The sequence below is a fragment of the Cupressus sempervirens genome, chromosome 8, assembly GCF_028749045.1.
Source record: "Cupressus sempervirens isolate cs-2001-9-10 chromosome 8, ASM2874904v1, whole genome shotgun sequence".
Taxonomy (NCBI): Eukaryota; Viridiplantae; Streptophyta; class Pinopsida; order Cupressales; family Cupressaceae; genus Cupressus; species Cupressus sempervirens.
The window spans coordinates 546,522,374-546,546,428 of NC_143125.1; the positions used below are offsets into that span (position 1 = coordinate 546,522,374).

Genomic DNA, 24,055 nt, shown 5'->3' on the forward strand with positions numbered 1-24,055 from the left:
TAGAGTCCTTTAGAAGGACACCACTCTCTTTTTGTCACGCGGTTTCCTATAATTATCTTAGACTTATGATTCTCTATTACTCAGACCACATTACGAATTCCATTCATACGCAAGTGGTCTTCCAAATAAGTGTAAGTGAAATTGTGCTTATAATTTGGCAACAAAGAAGTTGACAAAGACAATTTGTTTATGAGGAAGAAGATAAAGGTTGGAGTGGACAAAGGCTGGAAACAATTGAAGCTTCACTTGAGAGAATATTGGGAAAAAAAATTACAATTATAAATTTCTATTTCTGGAATTATTCATTTATTAATACAATAGGATAAAGAAAGTTATTGAAGACCCCTCACTTTCCATAATCTAGAGAGGGATAGTTATAGAAATAGATAAAGAGACAAACATATAGAAAGAAGATAGAGACAAACAAGTACAGATGATGAGAAGAGGAGATCTAGAGATGGAGGTAGAGATATACAAAATATAGAGGGGAGGAGAGAGAAAAAGTGAGATATAGAGATATATGGAAAGCCGGATAAATATGCATGATAAATATGTATGAGAAGAGAAAGAGAGAGATAGAGAAATAATGTGTTATATATAGTAGAAATGAATATGGGACATATAATGTTAATATGTATAAAGAGGAGGGTGGCGATAGATAGTGAGATATAATTAGAGTGAATATGTGACGTAAAATTAATAACATATAGATGGAGAGGGAGAGGGACAATGAGAGGGAGAGATAAAAAGATAGAGGTAGAGAGGGCGAAAATGAGAGATTAAAAAGGTGTTAAGAGACAAGTAATAGAAAGACGAAGAGGGGGATAGATAGATATACATAGAGATTGGGTACATATGTAAAGAGAGGGGGTAATGAGTTGGAGATAAGGGAGGGAGATAGAAAGGATACATATGTAGGAAAGGGGAAAGGGGGTGAGAAGAGATAAGGAGATAGAGACAAAGGAGGGAGAAAGAAAGCCCCATAGACTACTTTAGCCTCGTGCACCCCATTAAAATCTGTCACATCACATCACATCTATATATTTTGGTCTATATTTCATATTTTTCAGCAAAAACAAATATTGTAAAAAAACTTCGAAAAAAAGCCAAAAAAATCTCAGTGGACGAGAGGCGACGTCAGTACAGCAGAGGCGGTTAAAAAAGATGATTGCTTCCAACCATTATGGTCCTAAAAAATTGTATAATTCAAAATTATCAAAAACCACAAGGAGATATCTCAAAAATTACTGAAACGATTTTTATTTCTTTTAAAGACTCTCGAATCAGTCTTTCGATTTGAACATCATCCAGTGGGGATATCCACAGAGATTCACGTATTTGCCCGGTCGCGGTTGTAACTGATAAATCAAATGACTAGGAAATGTTGAAAACAGAGGGAAGCTTCCCCCGCTTCAATGGCGACTGTCTCTCGTTTTCAGTCACCATTTCAAATTCAAATCCCTTCAAGAAACATTTCATGCCAATTGAAAGGAAGAGGCAAAGGAAGCTGCAGATTTCAGAGCCAGGATAGTAGTGCTGTAAATGTGGAAGTGGGAAGAACGGATAAAAACAACAAAGACAGGGACAGAGACAATTGGGATGTGAAGGATAGCGCAGAGCATTATAGAATAGAATTATGGGGCGCTCCGTATTTTGCTATTAATCTCCATGGAAATGTCTGTGTCCGCCCTTCCGGCACTTCAGATGGTAGGAGGATATTTGTTCCCTTTACTTTTCTTTTAATTGTAGACAGATGGTATGCCTTATTTTTTAAACCTGTGTATTCTTGGGGCATGTTTTGGATAAGCATTTTGGAACATACCGTTTTTCTAGTAGCCATTATACTCATGCCCAGGTCTTTATGGCAATGAAACTGCCCTAGCCCAGGGACACCAAAACCTTTCGATTTGTAGGTTTAGTTATGTACATCTTTATTGCAGTAAGAATTGGAACTTGGGTTATTTTCTTATTGCTGTGCGGAAATAGAGGACGCTTTAACGTTTAACTATTTCAAAAATTTGTAACCTTTTAGGCAGCTGTATTCCGTAATATGACGAATATTTTTTGGAAAAACATTTTAAAGTTTTTAAGCAACGTTCAGCTGTTGAAAATTTTATCGAGTATTTTTCAGAAAATTTCTGTTTAAAGAGATTCTGCAGGGTTATGTAGCTTGTACTAGCGTGCCCAAATAAAGGTTGGTTCTATTTTGAAATATTTAAAGATTCTTTACTGGGTTATGAGCAGCTCAATTAATTGCACTGGGAAGGATTTGAATTTGGCTTATGCTTTTACTAGCGTTCACTATTAAAGGAAAATTGTGTGTCTCAATTATTTCACGAATCTCTACTGTTTTATGAGCAATATTATTCTATTGGCAGGAATTTGAATTTAGGTAATGTTTTACTAGTGTGATTGATCAGAGCTTGGTTCTATATCGGAACTATTTAAAAGGAGTCACATTAGAAACGACAAGATTTGATGTTAAAAATTATTTACAGAAGACTTATTCAAGGTTCGTAGAGCGTTTTTAACTTTCTTGCTACTCTTGTTACCTTCTGTTTTCCTGAACATGTATAAGAACATATATACAAGGGTCCTTTTGTAACCATGCGGTCCTACAGATTGATTTTGCTCCCATGGATAGAATTGAAGCAATCTTGTTTCATTTGCGTTGAATGACAACTTTTCAGACATATGATTATAGTCCATTTTGTTGTTATTAATTGTTTAAAGATTATTTGAACTGACTTAAGCAGGTTCAGATGAAATTGACATTATGAATTTAATTGATTCCCTACAAAGATTGGATGTGAAGCCGCCCATGGTTATCAGATTTCCTGACATATTATTTCATCGAATGAGAACATTGCAAGAATGCTTTAAGAAGGCCATTTCCAAATATGATTATCAAGTAAGATGAAAACCTTGTATTTTTCATTTATTTTGGGAAGTGAAATAAATTTCTTTGTGAAGCATGCTTGTTCAATAATTTTTGTTTTCCAGGCAAACTTTGGTTGAATTTATGGGCCATCTTTTTGATGTCACTGACACTGAAATTGATACAAACATGTTACATTGTAGCTTTGCTATATGTCTGGTGGAAGTTGATTTATACTTTTATGAGTACCTCCCATTACATTGCACTAAATTCCTTCAATATTTCATCATGGCTAATTAATATTTATAAAAAAGGAATTGAATAAACAAAAGATGATGCTTCAAGCATTCTCAAACCCTTCTGCAAGGTACATAAAGGTTAAACAATTTGGCTTACCATTAGCAATGCCAAGAAGAATCCTCCTTTCATTAGGTTTAAGCTTCGAGTCAACATCCAATTGCAATGGGAAAAGCCCTCTCCCTAGGATGGCAAAGTTAAGACTGTTGGGCTTAAGGTGATTGCTCTGAATGGGATTGGTACATAACCCCAGTTGTGGAATTTAGCAGCAGTTGAGCCTTGACCTAGCCTGATTACCCTTTCTCATGGGTGTAGTTGTCATTTATTTATCTGTACTTCATATGTAAGTTTCAATTGTCTTCTAACTTATTTTCTTCATGTAAGCTACTTTCTTGAGTCTCCTCATTTGTTTTTAATTAGTATACCTTTTATACAATCATTGTATGTTTCCTACTACTCAAATAGCGTTTGAGCATGCATCATCAGTAATTACCTTTCATTCCAGGCTTCTGAATTTTCTTCTAAAGCTTGTAGCCCTGCTCCATAATAGAATAGCCACCAGCACATAAATATTGTCAGAAATAAGATGGACAAATTACGAGATGTCAGTGTATACCCAAGGCTTAAAATAATGCCATATTAAAAAAAAAGATTCTAAGAGAAATCACCACATTGATATGTGAATAATCAGTAAGATGGGTTCAGGTGTAAAATTGGTTATACTCTGCTCTGCACTTATTCATGAACCAAAATGGATTCAGGTGTACACAGAAAAAAATGGAACCAAAGATTTAGGCAAGTATGGCAACCCAAAACTATTGACCACATACCTACCATACAGCTAAATCTGTAAGGTGAGTGTGTTGTTCTTAATCAATGATTACTCCATTTTCAAAAATTTAAATGTTGGTGCTATGTATCAGAAGATTTTGCACTTTGTGGACAAGGGCATTATATTTAAGGGACTCTATATGAATTACCAAATTAATGAAATGTATTGGGTTCACCATGTTTTCCCCTTTCACTGATTGACTGGTCTCCAACAAATCAACATAAACAATGATGGATGCTTTGTTACATTGTGTCCTTCCCAAGAGGTGTCTTTTTTTGATTGTAGGCACTTAAAGTTTTCTTTCTCATTTCAACCTAACATCATCACACTTCCTCTATCCTGCATCATTCCTTCACTAATGAATTGAATAACAGTCATATTTCCTTAAATAGTGTTAGGATTAATAGGACAAATAATAATTACATGCAAATATAACCAATATCAAAAAATAATAAATTGCACAAAAGAAAACACAAGACAAAGATTTAACGTGGTTCACCCAATCCTTAAGCTATGCCCACCAAACAACGAGTCCAATATTCTAATTATCCAGTGATTACAACTTGATTACAATACGTAATCCCTTACAGCTCAATAATGCCACAAGAAGCTACAATCTCATCATAAATAATGAAATCCCTAACCCTAAGCCATTTCATACAAGATTTTTTGCCGCTTACAAAATTAGGGCTAGAATAAGTCATCCAATAAAAAAATAGAAGCCGATGCCTTTTACAATAATAAAGTCGGTCAAGCTTTCAACCATTGTGGTGGTGTTGCCCCTCGACCCCACCCTGCACTTGGGGCTCTGCACCAAGACCTTGCAAGGGGCGCTGCCCCCAAACCCCCGTAGTAAAATTTGGGGGAAAATTGTGTTGAATAAAGTGGGGAAAAATTAACCTCTGAGTCTGATTAGGCTCCACATCACAACAAATAGTTAATTAATTAAAGAATACACGCACACACACACACACACCTGCACCCACCTACACACTTGCACAGATGCGCACCCATACCCACTCCTACACACATTGCCCCCCACACACACATGTGAATTCATCCTAGCTGTCTTTCTCATGATCAAATCCCAGCTATCCATGCCCATGGCCAAAAGTCTATATAAAGCTATCTCTCCAAGGGCAGCAATCCTTAAGTAGAAATCCAAGTACATGTTAAATTGAGGAATCTTAATATCTTATACTTGAGCAACAACATACTGCCAAATCTCTTTCTCTCTCTCTTCTTGAGAATATACATAAATCAAGGAGCTTGGGAGGAGTTTAGATATTTGTTTGTTCTTCATTATGTTTATGTCACTTCTACTCAATTGGAGTTTGTTGTAGTTTGTGCGTGTTTGAATGCATTTTTCATGTTTAAGGCTTAAAATTAGCTCTTACATTGGTAAACCGTTCCATTGCTCCGAATGCTTTGTAATAATCCAACCTCTTAGTATTCCATCTTTCATAGTTATAATGTGCCCAAATAGTAGTAGTGTTGATTCTCCTTCCACCTCAATGGGGAGACAAAGCTGCAAAAGTGGTAGAACTGTCAAATTTCTTTAAATTGGACCTATGTGCTTTGGAGAAGGCACATAAGTGTATAGTATAGTATAGTTGTCTATTTTGAAGTGACCTATTTAATTGGGAGAGAGTTTTTCTAGCATCTCTATCTATAAAGGAATCTCCTTTAGTGTCTCCTTTAGACTCTTAGAGTGACCTCCAATTGTAATTGTGTGTGAATTTTTTTCTTGACTTCATTCTATCTTTGATTTATTTCAAAATTTTCTTTCAATACTTATAATCTTCTTACTGTCTGAAAACATTTCTTGAAGCATCGGTAATATAACGTTCTAGATGCCCTAATTTATGAAATATGTTGGAATATATCTCAGCAAACCCCTTAGTGGAATATATATGTATCTATACTATTCAACGTACAATGGGTGTTATAATAACAAGTTTCTTCTGTATCCTACTTAAAATGAATAATATAACACTGTAGATGACCTTCAAAGTTCTTATTGGCAGTTTTTGTTTATCCATCATTCCAAGGTTAGTAATTGTTGGCCATGGATAAAGTAGTATCAATCAACTCAAAAGTTCATTTAAAGTATACAAATGATCTTTGGATCCCCATCCCTCACAATTGTTTTGGTAGTCAACATAGCTTAACTTTCAATTAATTTTGGCTTCATTAATGATATCAATAGGGACAATGTAAATAAGCTAATCAGTCAACAACCATGGTAATGCAATTCATTCTGGTCACTTGAGGGAATAAATGATGAAGTCGATGTTGATAAATTGCCATTTTCCATCGTGATATAAGTAATGGCTGAATAAACTTGGAATTTCAAGTGTTTTTACTTTGTAATTCTCACATACCAATACAAAATTGTGATTATCATTTTCAAACCATTTTGTTTTTAGGTCTTTCCTATTTTATGCATGAGTTTTTGAAGAATGCATCATGCTACATGGATAGAGACGTGAACTTGGATCATTAACTTCATCTTAAGAACTAATTGGTTCATTAATCTTATCCATCTCCTTAAAATAAATAATAACTTATCCTTTTGATCTTGCTTGGACCTCTCAAAGGCAATCTGTGTACCTAGTGTATCAAAACTGCTCTAGTTGCTGATCTTGAGGCAACATACTCAAACATTGATGACAAGGAAACATATTGGAATAAGTGAGAAGAGACAAGCAAGCATAATCCCATAGGGTTTTTGTGTAGGAGCACCCCTCCCATGATGTAATAGAATAGGTTTGATTAAGCCTAGGATTTCTTAAGGGTCATTTGATCCATTTGATGTAATACAAGAACCTATTTGTAAGGCCACTCGGCACAAGTTATCCTTATAAACCTTGGAGTCAAGTTTGGTCAAAAGGCTCACAAAGAATGAATTTTATGGTTTCTAGGCATCCTAGGATGTTTAGGGTAGAAATAAGTTTAGTTTGAGTCCTTGTGAAGTCATAAATGATAAGTTGCCAAAATATTGACAAAATGTACATAAGTTGCATAGCAACTTTTTATGCAAAAACACAAACCTTTTTAATGGCCCATATGGATTCAAAAGTTGGTTGTAATGGTTGGGATAGGTATAAATAGCCTTGAGAAGGTTGAACCAAGGGAGATTGAAGTATTGTATGAAGTTGGTGGAGTTTTGAAGCATTAAAACAACGAATTTCCTATGCACTTCTTTGTTTTTCTGTACTATACGGTTACCCCTGGATTGACACATGTGATCAATTGGCATGGTTAGATAGAGATCTATTTAACCTTTCTATTGCATTTGGTTTCATACCCTGAAGTGAAGACATAAGGAAGATATTGTAAGTTTTCTGAAGGCTGCACTAAACCCTCTCCAAAATAAGGGTTTCTCAAAGATGACCCCCTAACTTCCTTTATCACCATGGGAATACGATGGCTCTTGGGGTGAAGCAAATAGGGGATGTGTTGTAATATCCTTGTCATTAAATAACATAAAATAATATCTTTATTTGGGGTCCCGATTGATTTATGTATATCTCAAGCCCCTCTTTAATTTTTTATAGGTGTAAGTGTTTGTCATGTCATGTGTTGGCACATTGTTTCTCCCTCAGTAGTTTTCCTTTGACGGGGTCTATATGTCCGTTAGATTAGTTGTTGTAGGTATGTGATCTAGATTATTTTCTTTGTATTGCGAATTCGAGTTGAAGTTCTCTGTTGTTTTCCATTTTAGAAATGAAAGATCTTACCTACTTGGCTGTTTTGGTTTTGGTGGGATTCATCCCTCACCCTATTCTGTTCTTGTATTACTTTGCTTGGATCTGGCAAGTTTGAACACCATGTATAGAGATTCTGTTCCAGTTTGGTGTATATCGTTGTAAACATTCTGTGCATTGGGTATATTATGAATGGTTGGAATTGATACTGTTGCGAATATAATAATTGCATTCAACATTCTACATATTTTCAACACCTACTTGTTTATCTGTATTGCATGACTATTTGACACACAACATTGACTTTTTCCTTTCCTCCCCATATTGTACAACTTCTATACATTCAATAGACCCTCAATTTTAGTTTATCTTGTACAACCGTATGGTCACCTAGTTACTCGTATTGCCTCACACTGCACGACAAAGTCAATATTGTACGATAAAGTCAACCTCACCTTTAGTACCCCATACCTTGCCAACCGTACTGCCCATGCCTCCCACCATACGACCAAATAGACTACTGTATAGATTTGATATTGCTATCGTACGACCTAGATCCACTTGCCCTTTAGACTGTAAAACATTTTCTATTGCTCCCTCACTTCTGTATGACACCAACAACTTGACAAGGGTGGAATAAGGTATACAAACTACATAGGAGGACCTATGTCTTCCATTGCTAGGAACAAAACATTACAGTGATATTAGAGCCAGTGATTCTGCCAGCTTGTGGAAGTGAATGCAAGTTTATACTTGAAGGAGAAGGTGAGATCGCGTCGTTGGTAGAATGGTAGATTCTCATGATCCTATGACAAAACTCATGAATCTTTTAAGAGAGCTCAGTGTTGGGTGGATATTTTGCAACCGATAGTTTTGTTAAAATCTAGTCACAAAATAGGTAGACCAACCACAATGTATGAGACAAAGTCTCCTACCTTAAGGAGAGGCTCCCCCATCTCATCATTCCTTGGATCAACTCAAGGTAAGCAAGAAGTTGAGAGATTTTTGTAAGGTGTGTTACCAATATTCTTTCCTCTCAACTTTTAGGAAAGAATCCACTTACCTGCAGAGTGAGTAATTGGTAAGATTAAATCTCTAAACTACACTTCTATCTAATATCTAGAAATGGTGATACTGATAAATCAACACCAACTCAAAGGCTGATTGGAAGCACACCGACTTGGCTCAAAGTCCTGATTGTCTAATTTATAAGAAAAATCACTACCATTGGGGTGCAAAGACTTCCAGAAATAGATGATTTCTATTCAATAACTCATTTTTAGTTTTAATCTATTCTATAAGAAAAACCTCTACCATTGGGGTGCAAAGACTTCCAGAAGTAGGGAAATTCTTAACTATTTTTCATGAATTTGAGATGGTAATACAAGCTACTGTTAGAGTTTCTAGTCTATGTATTACCACAATCACTCCCAGTCAAAGTTTCGACTTCGATTGATTTTTAACTCGCTATGCTCTATTATTTAAACATACAATAAAACATGAATCAAAGACAATAAACACAAATTATAGTCAAAGCTTCCAGTTTGTGCTATCACAATTGCTTCCAGTCCAAGCTTTGAATCCAATTTTTTTATTTTATTCACTTTTCTTCTAAATTGGTACCACACAATCAAAGTTATGCTTGCACAAGTTTGGCAGAGCTTTTTTTTGTATACGATAAAAGATGATTTTTACAATGGGGGGTGGCACTTCTTATGTAGGAAAATAAGTGAGAGAAAGGAGGAAAAAGTGGGAGCAACTCAACCACTTTGTCCTGGCAAAACTAGGTGAGAAGAATTATTGGATTACATGTGACGAGGACATGCAATCAAATTATATGTAATTGCATCACATGCAATCCATCTTCTGCAACTACAAAGCTGAAAAACAGTTAAAGAAAATGTTGAAGCTATTGATTTTGAATGAATTAATCCTGTAGGCTATTAGCAAAAGCCTTATTTTTTGTGATAATCTCAGGATCAGGGATTTCTGTACGTGCCATCGCATTCTCCTTGATGAATTTCTATTTGTCATTTGAAAATTTGATGTGATCAAGCTTTTTCTCGTTCGAGTTGTTGTGAATTCTCCTCTGTAGATTGACACATTCTGGAGTCTCTAACACTTTGAAAACCTTCTTGATGGAGTTTGGGTGTAAACTCAGAACAACTTTCCATCAACACCTTTAACATTTTTTTTGAAGCATAGTGCTTGATGCATGCCCACACAAACTTAGGTTCTTGGACAACCATTGGGAAAATTGAGACCAAATGATTACTGCTTCTTTGGATTTGACGCATATCTTCTTGACGAGATGTCTTTGTTCTTTGAGGGTATTCTGACATATCTTTGAAGAGTGGGCCACAACATGAAGATGAGAACATCTTCCAAGGAGATTAAGTCCTTGAGAACTTTGTGATTTGAGTGTTGATGATGGGTCTGTGAAAGGTGAGTGTTCATAATATGGATTACATACTTATTGAACACATTTGGTGGATGGAAATGAATGAGGCAGCTTATATTTTGCGCAAAAAATGGCCAAAATCAGGTTTAAGAGGGTGGATTGCATGTGGGCAAATAAAGGGCTTTTGTTGGGATGACCAAGAATGCAAGTTGGAAGCATATGAATATGGGAAAAATGATGATTTTGGTATTTAAAAGAGTGACCTTTCACCAAAATCGGGTTCTCTAGATGGAATTACATGTAGTAATAATGGATCATTTTTGCTTGAGGTAAATATGTAATTGGGTTCAAAGGATGTATGGTGAAGGCATGTAGATGCACTTGCATTCTTGGATAGCATTCTTCAACTTTCTTTCAAAAAAGTAACCAAACAAGCAACCAAACAAACAAACAAAACTAAGAACAAAATAGAAACATACCTCTTGCTACTGACTCAAACATGACAAACTTTAAGATGTTCTTCTACATGCAATTTTGTTTTTGGAGCTTGGAAGATTTTCAAGCATTTGTAATGAGAAGATTTCAACTTATATAAAGAAAAAATGCAAAAGATATGGCATGCTTTTGAACAAATGGACAAAAACAAGCCAAATAATGCAACATAATAACAAAGCAAACAAGAAATGCAAGCAAAGCTGAAATATTTTACTTGGAGCTCAATGAGTCAAAAATGGAGGAAAGAGAAGTTGAAATGAACAAGTCTTCTCCAAAATCGGGTCCTCTAAGTGCAAATGCATGCAACAACTGAATAGCTTTTGACCAATTCAAAGTTGCAAATTGTAATGACCCTGCTCAAATCTGATTGAAAACTTCTGATTGAATGCTCAAGAAATTTGTCAAACACTTTGCATACAAGGGTCATACGACTGATATAACTTTTCAGTTTGCTAAAATGACTCTTTTCTTCAATTTGCATCAATAAGAATGCTTGCAAGAAGACTCCAGATTGTCTAAACCATGACCTAACATGAATGTGCAACTAGTTTTGGCAATATTCAATGCATATATATGATCTAAGCATGAGAAATGAACACCTACAGCCAACTGACATTTTTACAAACAGTTGGTATGCAAACTAACTAGCTGATAATAAATGATATTGAATTGCTCAAATGACACCAGCAACTATTATCTCCTTAATTGCAATGAAATTTCTAATACAATGCTAATGAAATATGGCCAAGACTCTTGGCATTTACATGGATTACAAAATATGATAATGTTGGTATAATGCACACCTACAGCTGAAACTTATAACACCTAAAATGCAATGTTAACATGAATGATAAACAAAGGAACTTGGAGAAATGATGATGCCTTCGAAAAGAGCTGATGAAAGAATCAAGTTTCAAGCAAAATGAACTTCTCTTAAGCCCAATCGACGCTTTCACCTAGCCGCTCCCGTTCTTGCCTGACAATACTTTAGAAAAATAAATACAGCCTCTAAGCTCCTCGAATTTGTCCTTGAAATGATTATCTCAACGATAGAAATTGAATGCAACAATACCTAGAACCATTAAATACCTCTAAGTGAAGATATGAACAAAAATATGTTTCCAATGATGCCTCGGCAGTAGTATATCAAACTTCTAAATAAATTGTAGATGCTGCAAATCACCTCCTCAATGCAAATTCGTTGAAGACTATGAACTCCAAAAAGTCTCCAAAGCAAACACCAATCAATATTATACAAAACTTGGCCAAAGGCTCCAAAGTTTTAACCAATGAAGCAGAAATAAAAGTTTGAAGTAACTTTCTCCCCAGCTGCAATAATTCAAGTGATATTTCACACCCTCAAAATTGCCTACCAATTGAGAGTTTTCATTCTCAATGGCCAATTGTGACTATTCCAGAAACCCTAGGCTCCACAACCATCAAACATCAACATCAACAACAACAAATCTGCCTATTGAGAATGAAGCTCTGGATGCCTATTTATTCTTTTTTCTCCACTTTCTCCAGAAACTTCTAGAACATTATTTTATTTATTAAGTGACTTTATAAAATATTTTATAATTCAAGTCACTTTATTAAATTAATTAAATATAAAGTTACCTTTTAATATTTGTTTATTTGATAACTTTATAAATAATTAACTTAATACCACTTATTTATTTAATTAAAACTATGTTCCCCGGGGACGCGTCCCCCCCCAAAAAAACCAGCGTTTTGAGGACGGGGACGTCCCCGTCCCGGAAACTTCATTGGGGACTTGCATTTGTCCCCAATTTTTTAACACACAAAAAATTTAAAAAACTAAAAAAAATGTCACTTTTGCCGTCCCCATTTGCCATCCCCTGTTGTCCCCAAAATCGGCAAAAAAAATTGCCGTCCCGGAAACCCGTCCCGCTGTCCCCTACCGTCCCCGTCCCGGAAACTCGGGGGAACATAGAATTAAAATAATTAATTAGTCATCCTCATAAAATATTCATTATTTTAGACAACTTAATTAACTTAATTAATTAAATCAAGTTACCTCCAAAAAAGGGGACATGACACAAATGGTAATCTCCAAGGTCAAAGACATAGGCATTTTTGCATGTATAAGGCAATATGCAAGTTAGAGAACCCATCTTTGCAAAAATGTTTTGATGTAATGCATGTAGGACATTTTTTTGGAAAAAATGTGCCCTCCAAATGCACAAGTATGGGTTGTTTTTGATGTCCTTGGTAAAAAAACGTGATTTTCACATGCCAAATCTTGCAACAAAACTCCAAAACACTTTCTCCATTTGCAAATGTATGGGCTGGAAGTGTAAATTTCTGGGCGTTTTTGACAAAAACGTGCCCTTTAGATGCATATACATGAGCTGGTTTTGGTGTTCTTGGTGAAAAATGTGATACTCACATGCATATAGATGCATTAAAACTCCAAAATGCCTCCTCCAAATGCAAACGCATGCTGGAAATGCAATTTAATGGGTGTTTTGATAAAAGCGTGCCCTTGAGATGCCAATGCTTGAGTCGTTTTTGGAGAAAAACAGCAAAAACATGGTCTCCAATGTTATTTACATGCATATCTTTGCCAAATCACACTCTTAGTGTGCTATTGCATGTGTTATTTCTATTTCAAATGCACTTGAAATGCAAGTTTGAGTCAAATCGGACTCTTAGATGGCGATTGCATGTAATGTTTGGAGAGAAATGCATGTCTTTGGTGTAAATCACACTCTCCCAGCCTCATTACATATTTAAAATATGTAATAGATGTTAGGCCTTGGGCGTTTTTGGCTTGGGACTGCAAAAATAGGGTCTGAGAGAGTCATTACATGTGCATGTAATGCAAAATTGCACTCTCCAAGGCGCATTACATGTTACATGTTTGGCTGGAAATGCATTATAAATGTAAATCAGACTCTTAGAAGTCCATTACATGTTTCAAAATATACTTCTTTATTTGCCTAAGTCCACAACTTGGCTTCCTAGAGAAAATCACACTCTCCAAGTGCTATTACATGTGATGTTGCATGTAGAAGGGAGTTTTCATGTAAATCGAACTCTTGGAAGTCCATTTCATGTTTAAAAATATGCTTTACTATGTCAAACACATGTACTTTGAAGCCAAAATCGGGCTCTACAAGTGCATTTGCATGTAAACATGTAAAAAAGATATGTTATTGAGTTGCACAACTTAAATGACTAACTTAGCACATCACTAATTTTTTTTTGAGTTAATATCACTTAAAGGAGTAAAAAATAATACTTACATTATATAGTTTATGTATCATGTGCAAATATTATTAAAAAAGTAATATTTCACTTAGATGCTTTAAAATAAAACATAAAGTAAAACTCAACATTAAATTAGAACTATATAGTGATAAAGTCACTTAAGTGAAAATTAAAAGCATAAAGTGCACTATACTCAGTTAAGTGACAAAGTATCTTAAAAATATAACATAAAGTCATTATAAGTTATATTTTTCAAAAAGTGAATGTCACCATTAAAATATAACATTTATATTTTAAATATGCAATTGTGTCTAAGAGTCCACTTTTGGGCACTTAAATGGTTATATCTTTTGACTACTAAATCCTATTAACCCTAAGATATACCAAATCGAAGGAAAAATCGAAAGCAAGAGATTGGACGAACAAAAAGACTAAAAGCAACTAAACATATTCAAAAACACAAAAAAAGACTTTGAAGGCTTCAAAAATCAAGCGTAAGCATAATAAAATGAAAAACAAAAAGGATTTGATGAAAGCCTTTAATAAAAGGATTCATTACATGAATTGGGAATAATCATTTGATCAATCTTGGCCAATCAAATGGTGAATTATCTCATAGAAACGTGAAACTCTATTGAAAAAGTTTCGTATTGTTATCTACATTTTGTAGTGACAAAATGCAGGACAACACTCAACAAAAACCAAATGTAGATCAATGAAACCCAATGGCTTATGCAAAAAGCATTACAAAAATTGGCTGAGGGAAAAACTGACGCAAGGAGGGCATAGAATAACTAGGGCGAAAGGCCCACCCAACAATCCAAACCAACCTTGCAGAGTTAACACAACGGAAGCAAACACACAAAGAGAACAACACCACAAAGAGAGAACAATATTCTTTTATTGAAACTTGAAATGATCAGCATACATGCCTAGCTGTAAGGCCTTCTGGGTTACGACCAGATACAAAATATATTCAAGATCAAAGATCCAGCTTCAAATTCGCACATTCCAGTTTTGTTCTCAAATCATCTCTCAAAACTTGCTTAACTCTAAGCCTAAACGCTCTATTTATACTTGCCAAAATGGCTTATAGATCATTCTAGAACATTATATAATAGCATGGCCAACCCAACAACGGTTAGGAAAAATCCCAAGACAAGATCTTAGCATAAATGTCACGAACAAAATAAATCCCGCAAGTTGGCTTGCACCAAAACGCAGAAATCACGTCCAAAATGTTGACACTCGGCATAAATAGGACAACTCGGTACATGAAGAATAGCTCAACACACACTATGGAACTCGACACATGAAGAATAGCTCAACACACACTATGGAACTCGACACACACTGCAATGGTGAGATGGGATAACACGTGAACCCGAGTGTTAATATGACGTAGGATAACCTCAACTCGGCTTAAACTGCAAAATTACTGGCACTTGGCAATTGCTGCAACTCGACAATGATTGAAACTTGGCAATAACTGGCAGAATGAAAACAAATGAGTAGGATAACACGTCAACCCAAGATGCTCTTGCATCAGACAACCAGGGTAGAAAGAAATGATTCTCTTGAATCATGTAAGTGTTACAACCTGAGTTGAATCCAACTTAGATTGAGAAATCCATTTAGCATCTTCAACTAGTCTGTTTTTCCACTTCACCAAATATTCATAGTATTCTTTTCCTCTTGTGCTTTTACCAACTCTCTGATCCAATATCTGTTCAACCACTTTAATCTGCTTCTTAGGATAATCATCAAGTACGACAGTTTCATCATCTAACTCATGGTACTTATACAAATTAACAACATTGAATGTAGGAGATATATCCATGTCATCAGGTAACTCAACTTCATAAGCATTTCCATTGTCAAACTTCTTCAAGATCTTACAAGGTCCAAACTTCTTCATCTTGAGCTTACTGCATGTTCCAATCGGAAATCGTCCTTTCTTCAAATGAACCATCACCTCATCACCAACTTCAAAAATATGATGTCTTCTAGACTTATCAACATTCTCTTTGTATTTCTGATTACTTTGTTCCAATTTCAACTTCACTTCCTTATGCAACAACTCCATAAAATCAACAAATTCTTCTCCTGCAACACTTCTTTTCTCTTTACTAGCAACATCTCTTAAATCTGATACACTCCTCTAGGCTTCATTTCGGTAACAATCTCAAAATGTGTCTTCCCTATACTTCTATTCACATAATTATTATATGCAAACTCAGCTTGCGCTAATACCATCTCCCAATTATGTGTTTCATTTCCAACAAATCATCTCAACAAATTACCAAGCTTCTATTCACAACCTCTGTATGTCCATCAGTCTGCAGATGGAATGTAAAACTAAATTTCAGCTCAGTGCCCATTTTCTTCCACAAAGTCTTCCAAAAGTAACCAATAAACTTGCTATCTCTATTAGAAATAATACTTCTTGGTAATCCATGCAATCTAATAATCTCTTTGAAGAAAAGTTCAGCAACATGCTCAACATCTAATGTATTCTTACATGGTATAAAATGAGCCATTTTAGAAAATCTATCCACAACAACAAATATAGAATCATGGCCCTTTGCTGTTTTAGACAATCCAAGAACAAAATCCATACTAATGTCACTCCAAGGTTTCTCAGGAATAAAAATAGGTGTATACAATCCAATATTCTGACTTACTCCTTTTGCATCTTGACAAACTTCACAACTCTTTACAAATTTTTGGACATCTTTATAAATCTGTGGCCAATAATACTTCTCTTTCAGCAAACTCAATGTCTTATCAATTACAAAATGTTCAACCAGTCCACTACTATGCTTTTCCTTAATTAGATTCAACTTCATAGAACTTCTAGGAATACACAACTGAATATCTTTGAACAACATACCTTCTTGAATGAAGTATTCATCATACTTACTAATGTAATCTGTCAGATTTGGTGCTTTGCACTCTCTCCGTGCCTTAGAAAAATCAGGATCAGCATCATACAACTCTTTCATTTCATCAAAACCAAGAACTTCAACCTTCATTTTAGTCAATAAAGAACGTCTTCTACTCAATGCATCAACAACTTTGTTAGTAACTCCACTCTTATGCTTAATCACAAATGTAAAACTTTGCAAATACTCAACCCACTTCATATGTCTCTGATTCAATTTATGTTGACTTCCCAAGTACTGTAAAACTTTATGATTAGTATACAACACAAACTCTTTAGGAATCAAATAATGTCTCCACTTCTTCAAAGCTTGAACAAGGAGCTGACGATCGATAGCTGTTCCAGTTTATTGCGATGCTTAACAAGTAGTCTTCATGCATGCAGAGTTGCCTAAATAAACTATAGCCCTTCTAGAGATATCGCCCTACAGGCCCTCAAATTCTATGGGCAGCTATAGCCGCAGGAGAAGGCAGTATTGGTGCAAACTCTGCATGCATGCATAAATCACGTCTAAAGTCCCAGAGCAAAGATTGTAGGGTCGAGTGCCTTCGGTTGGAATAGAGAAAATCCTTCCAAATGCTGCTAGTAGGCAGTCCTTCAGAGAAAAACTTATTCTCTTTTCCCGTGCAGTCTCACTATATTATGGACGTAGTATGATTGATGGATGATGGAACAGCATAAAACTCTTGATCATACATAGAATACTTCCTTTTAGCATCATTCAGTTTCTCACTAAAGAAAGCAACAGGTCTACGTTCTTGACTTAATACAACTCCTATTGCACTACCACTTGCATCACATTCAATTTGAAATACCTTATTGAAATCAGGCAAAACCAATACAAGTAATTCAACAACCTTTTGTTTCAAAGTCTCAAAACTCTTATCAGCTCCATGTGTCCACTTGAATTCCTTTTTATCTCCTCTCATTGTCTCAGTCATAGCATTACAAACAACACTGAAATTTTTTATAAACTTTCTGTAAAAACTAGCCAAACTATGAAATGATCTTACCTCACCCACATTCTCAGGTGTAGGCCATTCCAAAATTGCTTTAACCTTCTTTGGATCCATTCTCAAACCATCAGCTGAAATCACAAATCCCAAATACACAATCTCGTCGTGCATAAAAGAACACTTTTTCAGATTAATCATCAACTTTTCCTCTTTCAATCGTTGCAATACTTGCCTAACATGCTCAAGATGTTCTTCCTTAGTCTTGCTAAATATCAGAATATCGTCCAAATAAATAATCACAAATTTACTCAAAAATCTTTTAAAAACTTCATTCATCAACCTAATGAAAGTACTTGGTGCATTAGTTAAACCAAAAGGCATAACCAACCATTCATAAAACCATCTTTTGTCTTGAAAGTAGTCTTCCATTCATCACCTTCTCTAATTTTGATCTGATGATAGCCATTTTTCAAATCAATCTTGGTAAAATACTTTGCTCCACTCAAACAATCCATTATGTCATCCATCCTCGGCATAGGCAACCTATATTTCACTATGATCTTAATAAGAGCTCTGGAATCAATACACATTCTCCATTCTCCATTCTTCCTCGGTGCTAATACAATAGGTATAACACATGGACTCAAACTTTCTCTGATTAATCCCTTTTGCAGCAAGTCGTGCACTTTCTTGTTAAGTTCTTCATTCTTTGTAGGTGTCAATCTATATGGTGCTTTGTTCGGCAAACTAGCTCCAGGAGTCAGATCAATACAATGACTTATGCTTCTCACTGGTGGTAAACTGTCAGGAATATCCTCAGCAACAATATCCTTATACTCGTTCAACAATTTTGTAATTTCTATTGGTACTCGGCTACCACTAGCTTCTGTCACTAGGTCATTACCAACTTCTGTTGCTCGGTCATTACTACCAACATTCGGTCCTCTAGGAACTACAACAAAACAGACTTGATTCTACTTCTTTTTCAAATTGTTTCCCATTAACCATACAAACTTTTATTGCGTTACAATTAACCTCATTTGGACTTTCAATCAAAGGCAACAATATTTGCTTCTTCCCATTCACCCAAAGAGTATATTGATTCAATTTTCCATCATGTATAACATATCTATCATATTGCCAAGGTCTACCCAACAAAATATGACAACAATCCATAAGCATAATATCACACAATACTTCATCAAAGTAATTCCAATCTTGAACTTCACAACACATTGCTCACTTACCAATATCTTATGCTTATCTTTGATCCATGAAACATGATAGGGTTTGGGATGTTTCAGCCTCTGCAACTGCAACTTTGTAACCAACTCTTTTAATGCCAAATTTGTTGAACTTCCACTATCAATGATCACCTTGCAACATTTTCCAGCCATCTTACATCTGGTTTTGGAAAGACTTCTTGAAAGGACAAGTTCTTCATTCACTTCCCTTATTACGTAAGGTTTTCACCATTAGATTTTCTCCAGCCTCAGGTCCACTTAGTGAACTCTCAATGTCTTCTTGTATCACAATATTTCTATTACCTTGCCCACTTTCAGAAGATCTACATTTAAAAGATCTATGCCCTTCTTTACCACATCTAAAACAATTACCATGAAAACCACCTCTAGAATAAGAATTTCCTCTTCCTCGGTAAGAACCAGTACCACCTCGGTATGAACCTTTCCACTCGGTTTTGTCTTTGTCATCATTCTTCCATTCATATTTGCTTTTATCCTACACAAAATTGTCAGATCTGCCACCTTCACCATAAGATCTTCCTCTGCCTCTGTGGAATCTACCACCTCTACCTCTTTGTCTTTGTTCATGCTTCTTTGTCAAGATCTCCTCAGCTTTCAAGGCATATTGATAGGCTTTTTCCACGCTTTCCAATTTCACAAAACTTATTTCATCTTGAATTCCAGATCTCAATCCATTTATGTACCTTACAATATTCTCAACATCATCATCTACATGTCCAGATCTGATGTCCAATCTATAGAATTCCTCAGTATACTCCTTCATAGTCATGTGTTTTTGTCTCAAATTCTGCATCTTTCTCAACAAGCTAACTTGGTAATCAGCAGGAAGGAATTTGTTCTTTACCTTGTTCACCATTTTCGGCCTTCTCAACATCATCATCCACATGTCCAGATCTGATGTCCAATCTATAGAATTCCTCAATATACTCCTTCATAGTCATGTCTTTTTGTCTCAAATTTTGCATCTTTTTCAACAAGCTAACTTGATAATCAACAGGAAGGAATTTGTTCTTTACCTTGTTCACCATTTTTGGCCAAGTTTTGATCTTCTCCTTTCCTCTCCTTTGTCTATCAGTTTGCAAATTCTCCCACTATAGTGAAGCATGACCTTTTAGCCTGGTAACTGCAATCTTCACCTTCCTATTATCATGAGTGTTTTCATACTCAAAGAACTTCTTCATATCAGAGATCCAATCCAACACAGCATTGGTGTCCAACTTTTCATCATATGGAACAACTTCTACAATAGGCTTTGAATGTGCCCTAAACAATACTCTCAACAATCTTTCCTCATCTTGATCTTCTTCAGGTTCTAAATTAGGGTTTGGTACTACTGCTTCATCATCACTCACATCCTCAAGATGCGCTCCTCTCCTTTGGGCTGTCTCGACAACATCTAATCTGGCTGCAATTTGTCTCAATGGATCTAGCACGACATTATCGACATTTCCTTTGCCACAAACCATCTTCATAGATCAGGTTCCTATAAGATCATAACCCTCTACAAGTTATAGGTCAAATCCACAGATCTGTAACCTACAACCAAATCCGAATCAGGGTTCTACATGACCCAATCTCCACAAGGATGAACCTCAAACTCTAGTACCACTTGACGCAAGGAGGGCATAGAATAACTAGGGCCAAAGGCACACCCAGCAATCCAAACCAACCTTGTAGAGTTAACACAACGAAAGAAAACACACAAAGAGAACAACACCATAGAGAGAGAACAATATTCTTTTATTGATTCATGAAATGATCAGCATACATGCCTAGCTGTAAGGCCTTCTGGGTTACGACCAGATACGAAATATACTCAAGATCAAAGATCCAACTTCAAATTTGCACTTTCTAGTTCTGCTCTCAAATCATCGCTCAAAACTTGCCTAACTCTAAGCTTAAACACTCTATTTGTACTTGCCAAAATGGCTTACAGATCATTCTAGAACATTACATAATAGCAAGGTTGACCCAACAACAGTTAGTACAAATCCCAAGACAAGATCTTAGCATAAATGTCACAAACGAAATAAATCCTGCAAGTCGGCTCGCACCAAAAATGCAAAAATCACGTCCAAAATACTGACACTCAGCATGAATAGGACAACTTAGCACATGAAGAGTCACTCGGTATACACTAGGTAACTCGGCACATGAAGAATAGCTCGAAACACACTGTGGAACTCAGCACACACTGTAGTGGCGAGATGGGATAACACGTGAACCTGAGTGTTAACATGATTAGGATAACCTCAACTTGGCTTAAATTGCAAAATTACTGGCACTCAACAATTGCTGCAACTCGATAATGACTCAAATTCAGCAACAACTGGCAGAATGAAAACAAATGAGCAGGATAACACGTCAACCCAAGATGCTCCTGCATCAAAAACAATGAGAGAACAAAATGGGCATAGTAACAACTCTGTTACAAGAAGGACAAACCCTCAACCCTCTCGCTCTCAACCTTCGATGCCAATCTTCCTTCCAAGGACAGAAGCACCACACAATGAAAGAGATCCTACTTTTCAGGAAATGCAAGAACAATTTTGAGAAGATTGGAGGAACGCCAATATGGAAGGTGATATATCCTACAAAGATTACGTTGATCTAAGAATGAGATATTCAAGTAGGGGAAATCGTGGTTATTTTAATGATGATCTCAAGAGAATGATTGAAAAAATAAATTTATGACCATTTGATCGATCTAGAGCCATCACTACACAGGCATAGGTTCTGAAGTAGACACCTATTTTCAGCTCAACACAATTTTCAAAGAGGAAACACTCAAGTTCGTAGGACTCCATTTGGAAGGAGTGGCACAAGAATGGTGGCACCATGGATTGGTCGCTCTTGCTCACGACCAAGTGACCTCTTATGTCGAGTTCATTGGGAAACTCATCGATCATTTCGATGGTAAGGATCTTGAACTAAACTTCAAAGATTTGGCGTAGCTAAGGCAAACAAGTATGGTAGACAATTACATCACAGAGTTTCAAAGTTTATTAGTATTGGTCATAGAGATCTTTGAGAGATGTTGAATCTTGTTATTCATGGATGGGCTGAGGGAACCCTTGTGAGGCTGGATCAAAGGGTTCAATGTGTCTACACTCAACGAAGCTATTAAGAAGGTACATGACATGGCTGCATCTTCCTCCAAAACCGACATAGCTACTCCAACACCTCCCCTACAAGAAGACAAATATAAGGAGCTAATTCAAAAAAACCTCTGTTGGATGAAGACTCTCGACAAGAGTTCCAGAGGAGAAAGCTTTGTTTCACTTGCAAGGAGCCACGGGAACCAGGTCACTGTTGTGTTGGGAAGGGGAGTATTCATTACATTGAGGTGTTTTCGATGACGAGGAAGGTCAAATATCTAGAATAACTGGTGAATAAACTAACTAGGTAGAGAGCATAAATGCACTTGTACGAAAAGGTGGTTCTATTACTACCCTCACTACAATAGATCTTTAGGGTCCATAGCACACTTCACGAAAAATGAGTCATAGTCATGATTGATAGTTGCGCCACACTCAATTTCATCAATTCATCACTGGTCACTAATAAGGCCTTGCACGCAGTAGAGCATGGAGGATTTGAGGTTAAGGTTGTTGGAGGGACCTTGTTACCCTGCATTCATGTGATTCCACAACTCAGCATTGCCATGGGAAACTATACCTTGACAAATGATTTCATTGTCATAGATTTGGTTGACAATGATATTGTATTGTGCATCTAGTGAATGGAGACCCTTGATCAGTATACCCAAAGCTTCAAGAGGGTGGACTTTTCATTCAAGACAGATGGCAAGAAGGTGCTGCTAAGAGGAATGTCAAATAAAGGACTGAGGGAAGTCACAATCAAGAAGGTGGAGGCCATTTTTAAACAAAATATGATCCCAAGATGTAACTTCAACACTGCGGTGGCAAATAAAAATGTGACAGCCAACACTTTACCCCATTCCTTGGATGATTGGCAGGCCCATCTGTTGGTTGAGTACTCCAAGAACACTTTTGCATGTCAGTTGATGAATGGCTATTTACAGGATGAAAGATATAAAGTGATTGATGATATATTTTCTACGGCGATAATATGTATTTGGTGCCTAATTCCAAATTGAAGAAGCTGGTTGTAGAAGGCTTTCCAGAATCAGATGTACAATTGCTTGAGGGCAAGCAACTTTTGGGATAGGAGGATTGTAATAACCCCATCATTAAATAAAATAAATAATACCTTTATTTGGGGTCCCGATTGATTTATGTATATCTTGGGCCCCTCTTTAATTATAATAGCTCCGTAATCAAATAGAATAAAATAATACCTTTATTTTTGGTCCCGATTGATTTATGTATATCTCGGGCCCCTCTTTAATTGTAATATCCCTGTCATTTAATAAAATAAAATAATACCTTTATTTGGAGTTTCGATTGATTTATGTATATCTCAGGCCCCTCTTTAATTTTTTGTACGTGTAGTTGTTTGTCGTGTTTTGTGTCAGCATGTTGTTTCTCCTTTGGGAGTTTTCCTCCGATAGGGTATATATGTCCATCAGATTAGTTGGTGTAGGTATGTGATTTGGATTATTTTCTTTGTACTACGAATTCCAATTGGAGTTCTCTGTTGTTCGCCATTTTGAAAGTGAAAGATCTTCCTTGCTTGGCTATTCCGGTTTCGTCAGGATTCATCCCTCACCCTATTCTATTCTTATATTATTTTGCTTGGATTTGGCACGTCCGAGCACTATCTATAGAGATTCCATTCCAGTTTGGTGTATATTGTTGCAAACATTCTCCGCATTGGGTATATTATTAATGGTTGGAATTGATACTGTTGCAAATATAATAACTGTGTTCAACTTTTTACATATTTCTGAAACTTACTTGTTTATTTGTACTGCATGACTATTTGACGCATGACATTGACTTTTTCCTTTCCTCCCCATATGGTAGGGCTTTTATAAATTTCGTACACCCTTAGTTCAGTTTAGCCCATATAGCCATACAGTCACCTAGTTAGGTGTACTACCTCACACCGCACGAC

The 24,055-nt window shown here is 36.1% G+C and overlaps 1 protein-coding gene across 3 annotated transcripts in view; it reads left to right on the forward strand.

Moving 5' to 3' along the window:
• The first annotated feature begins 1,183 nt into the window (after positions 1-1,183).
• Positions 1,184-24,055, forward strand: part of LOC149543615 (uncharacterized) — a 102,196-nt gene continuing 79,324 nt past the window's right edge. For 2 of the 3 annotated variants that reach the window (XR_016355668.1, XM_089798401.1), the window contains exons 1-2: positions 1,184-1,707; positions 2,757-2,911. Coding sequence is in view for 1 of the 3 variants with exons in the window: in XM_089798401.1 (XP_089654527.1) it covers positions 1,416-1,707; positions 2,757-2,911 (447 nt within the window). In the remaining 2 variants the exon portion in view is untranslated. The remainder of the gene's footprint in view (positions 1,708-2,756; positions 2,912-24,055) is intronic. The other variant, XR_016355669.1, reaches the window with a different exon arrangement.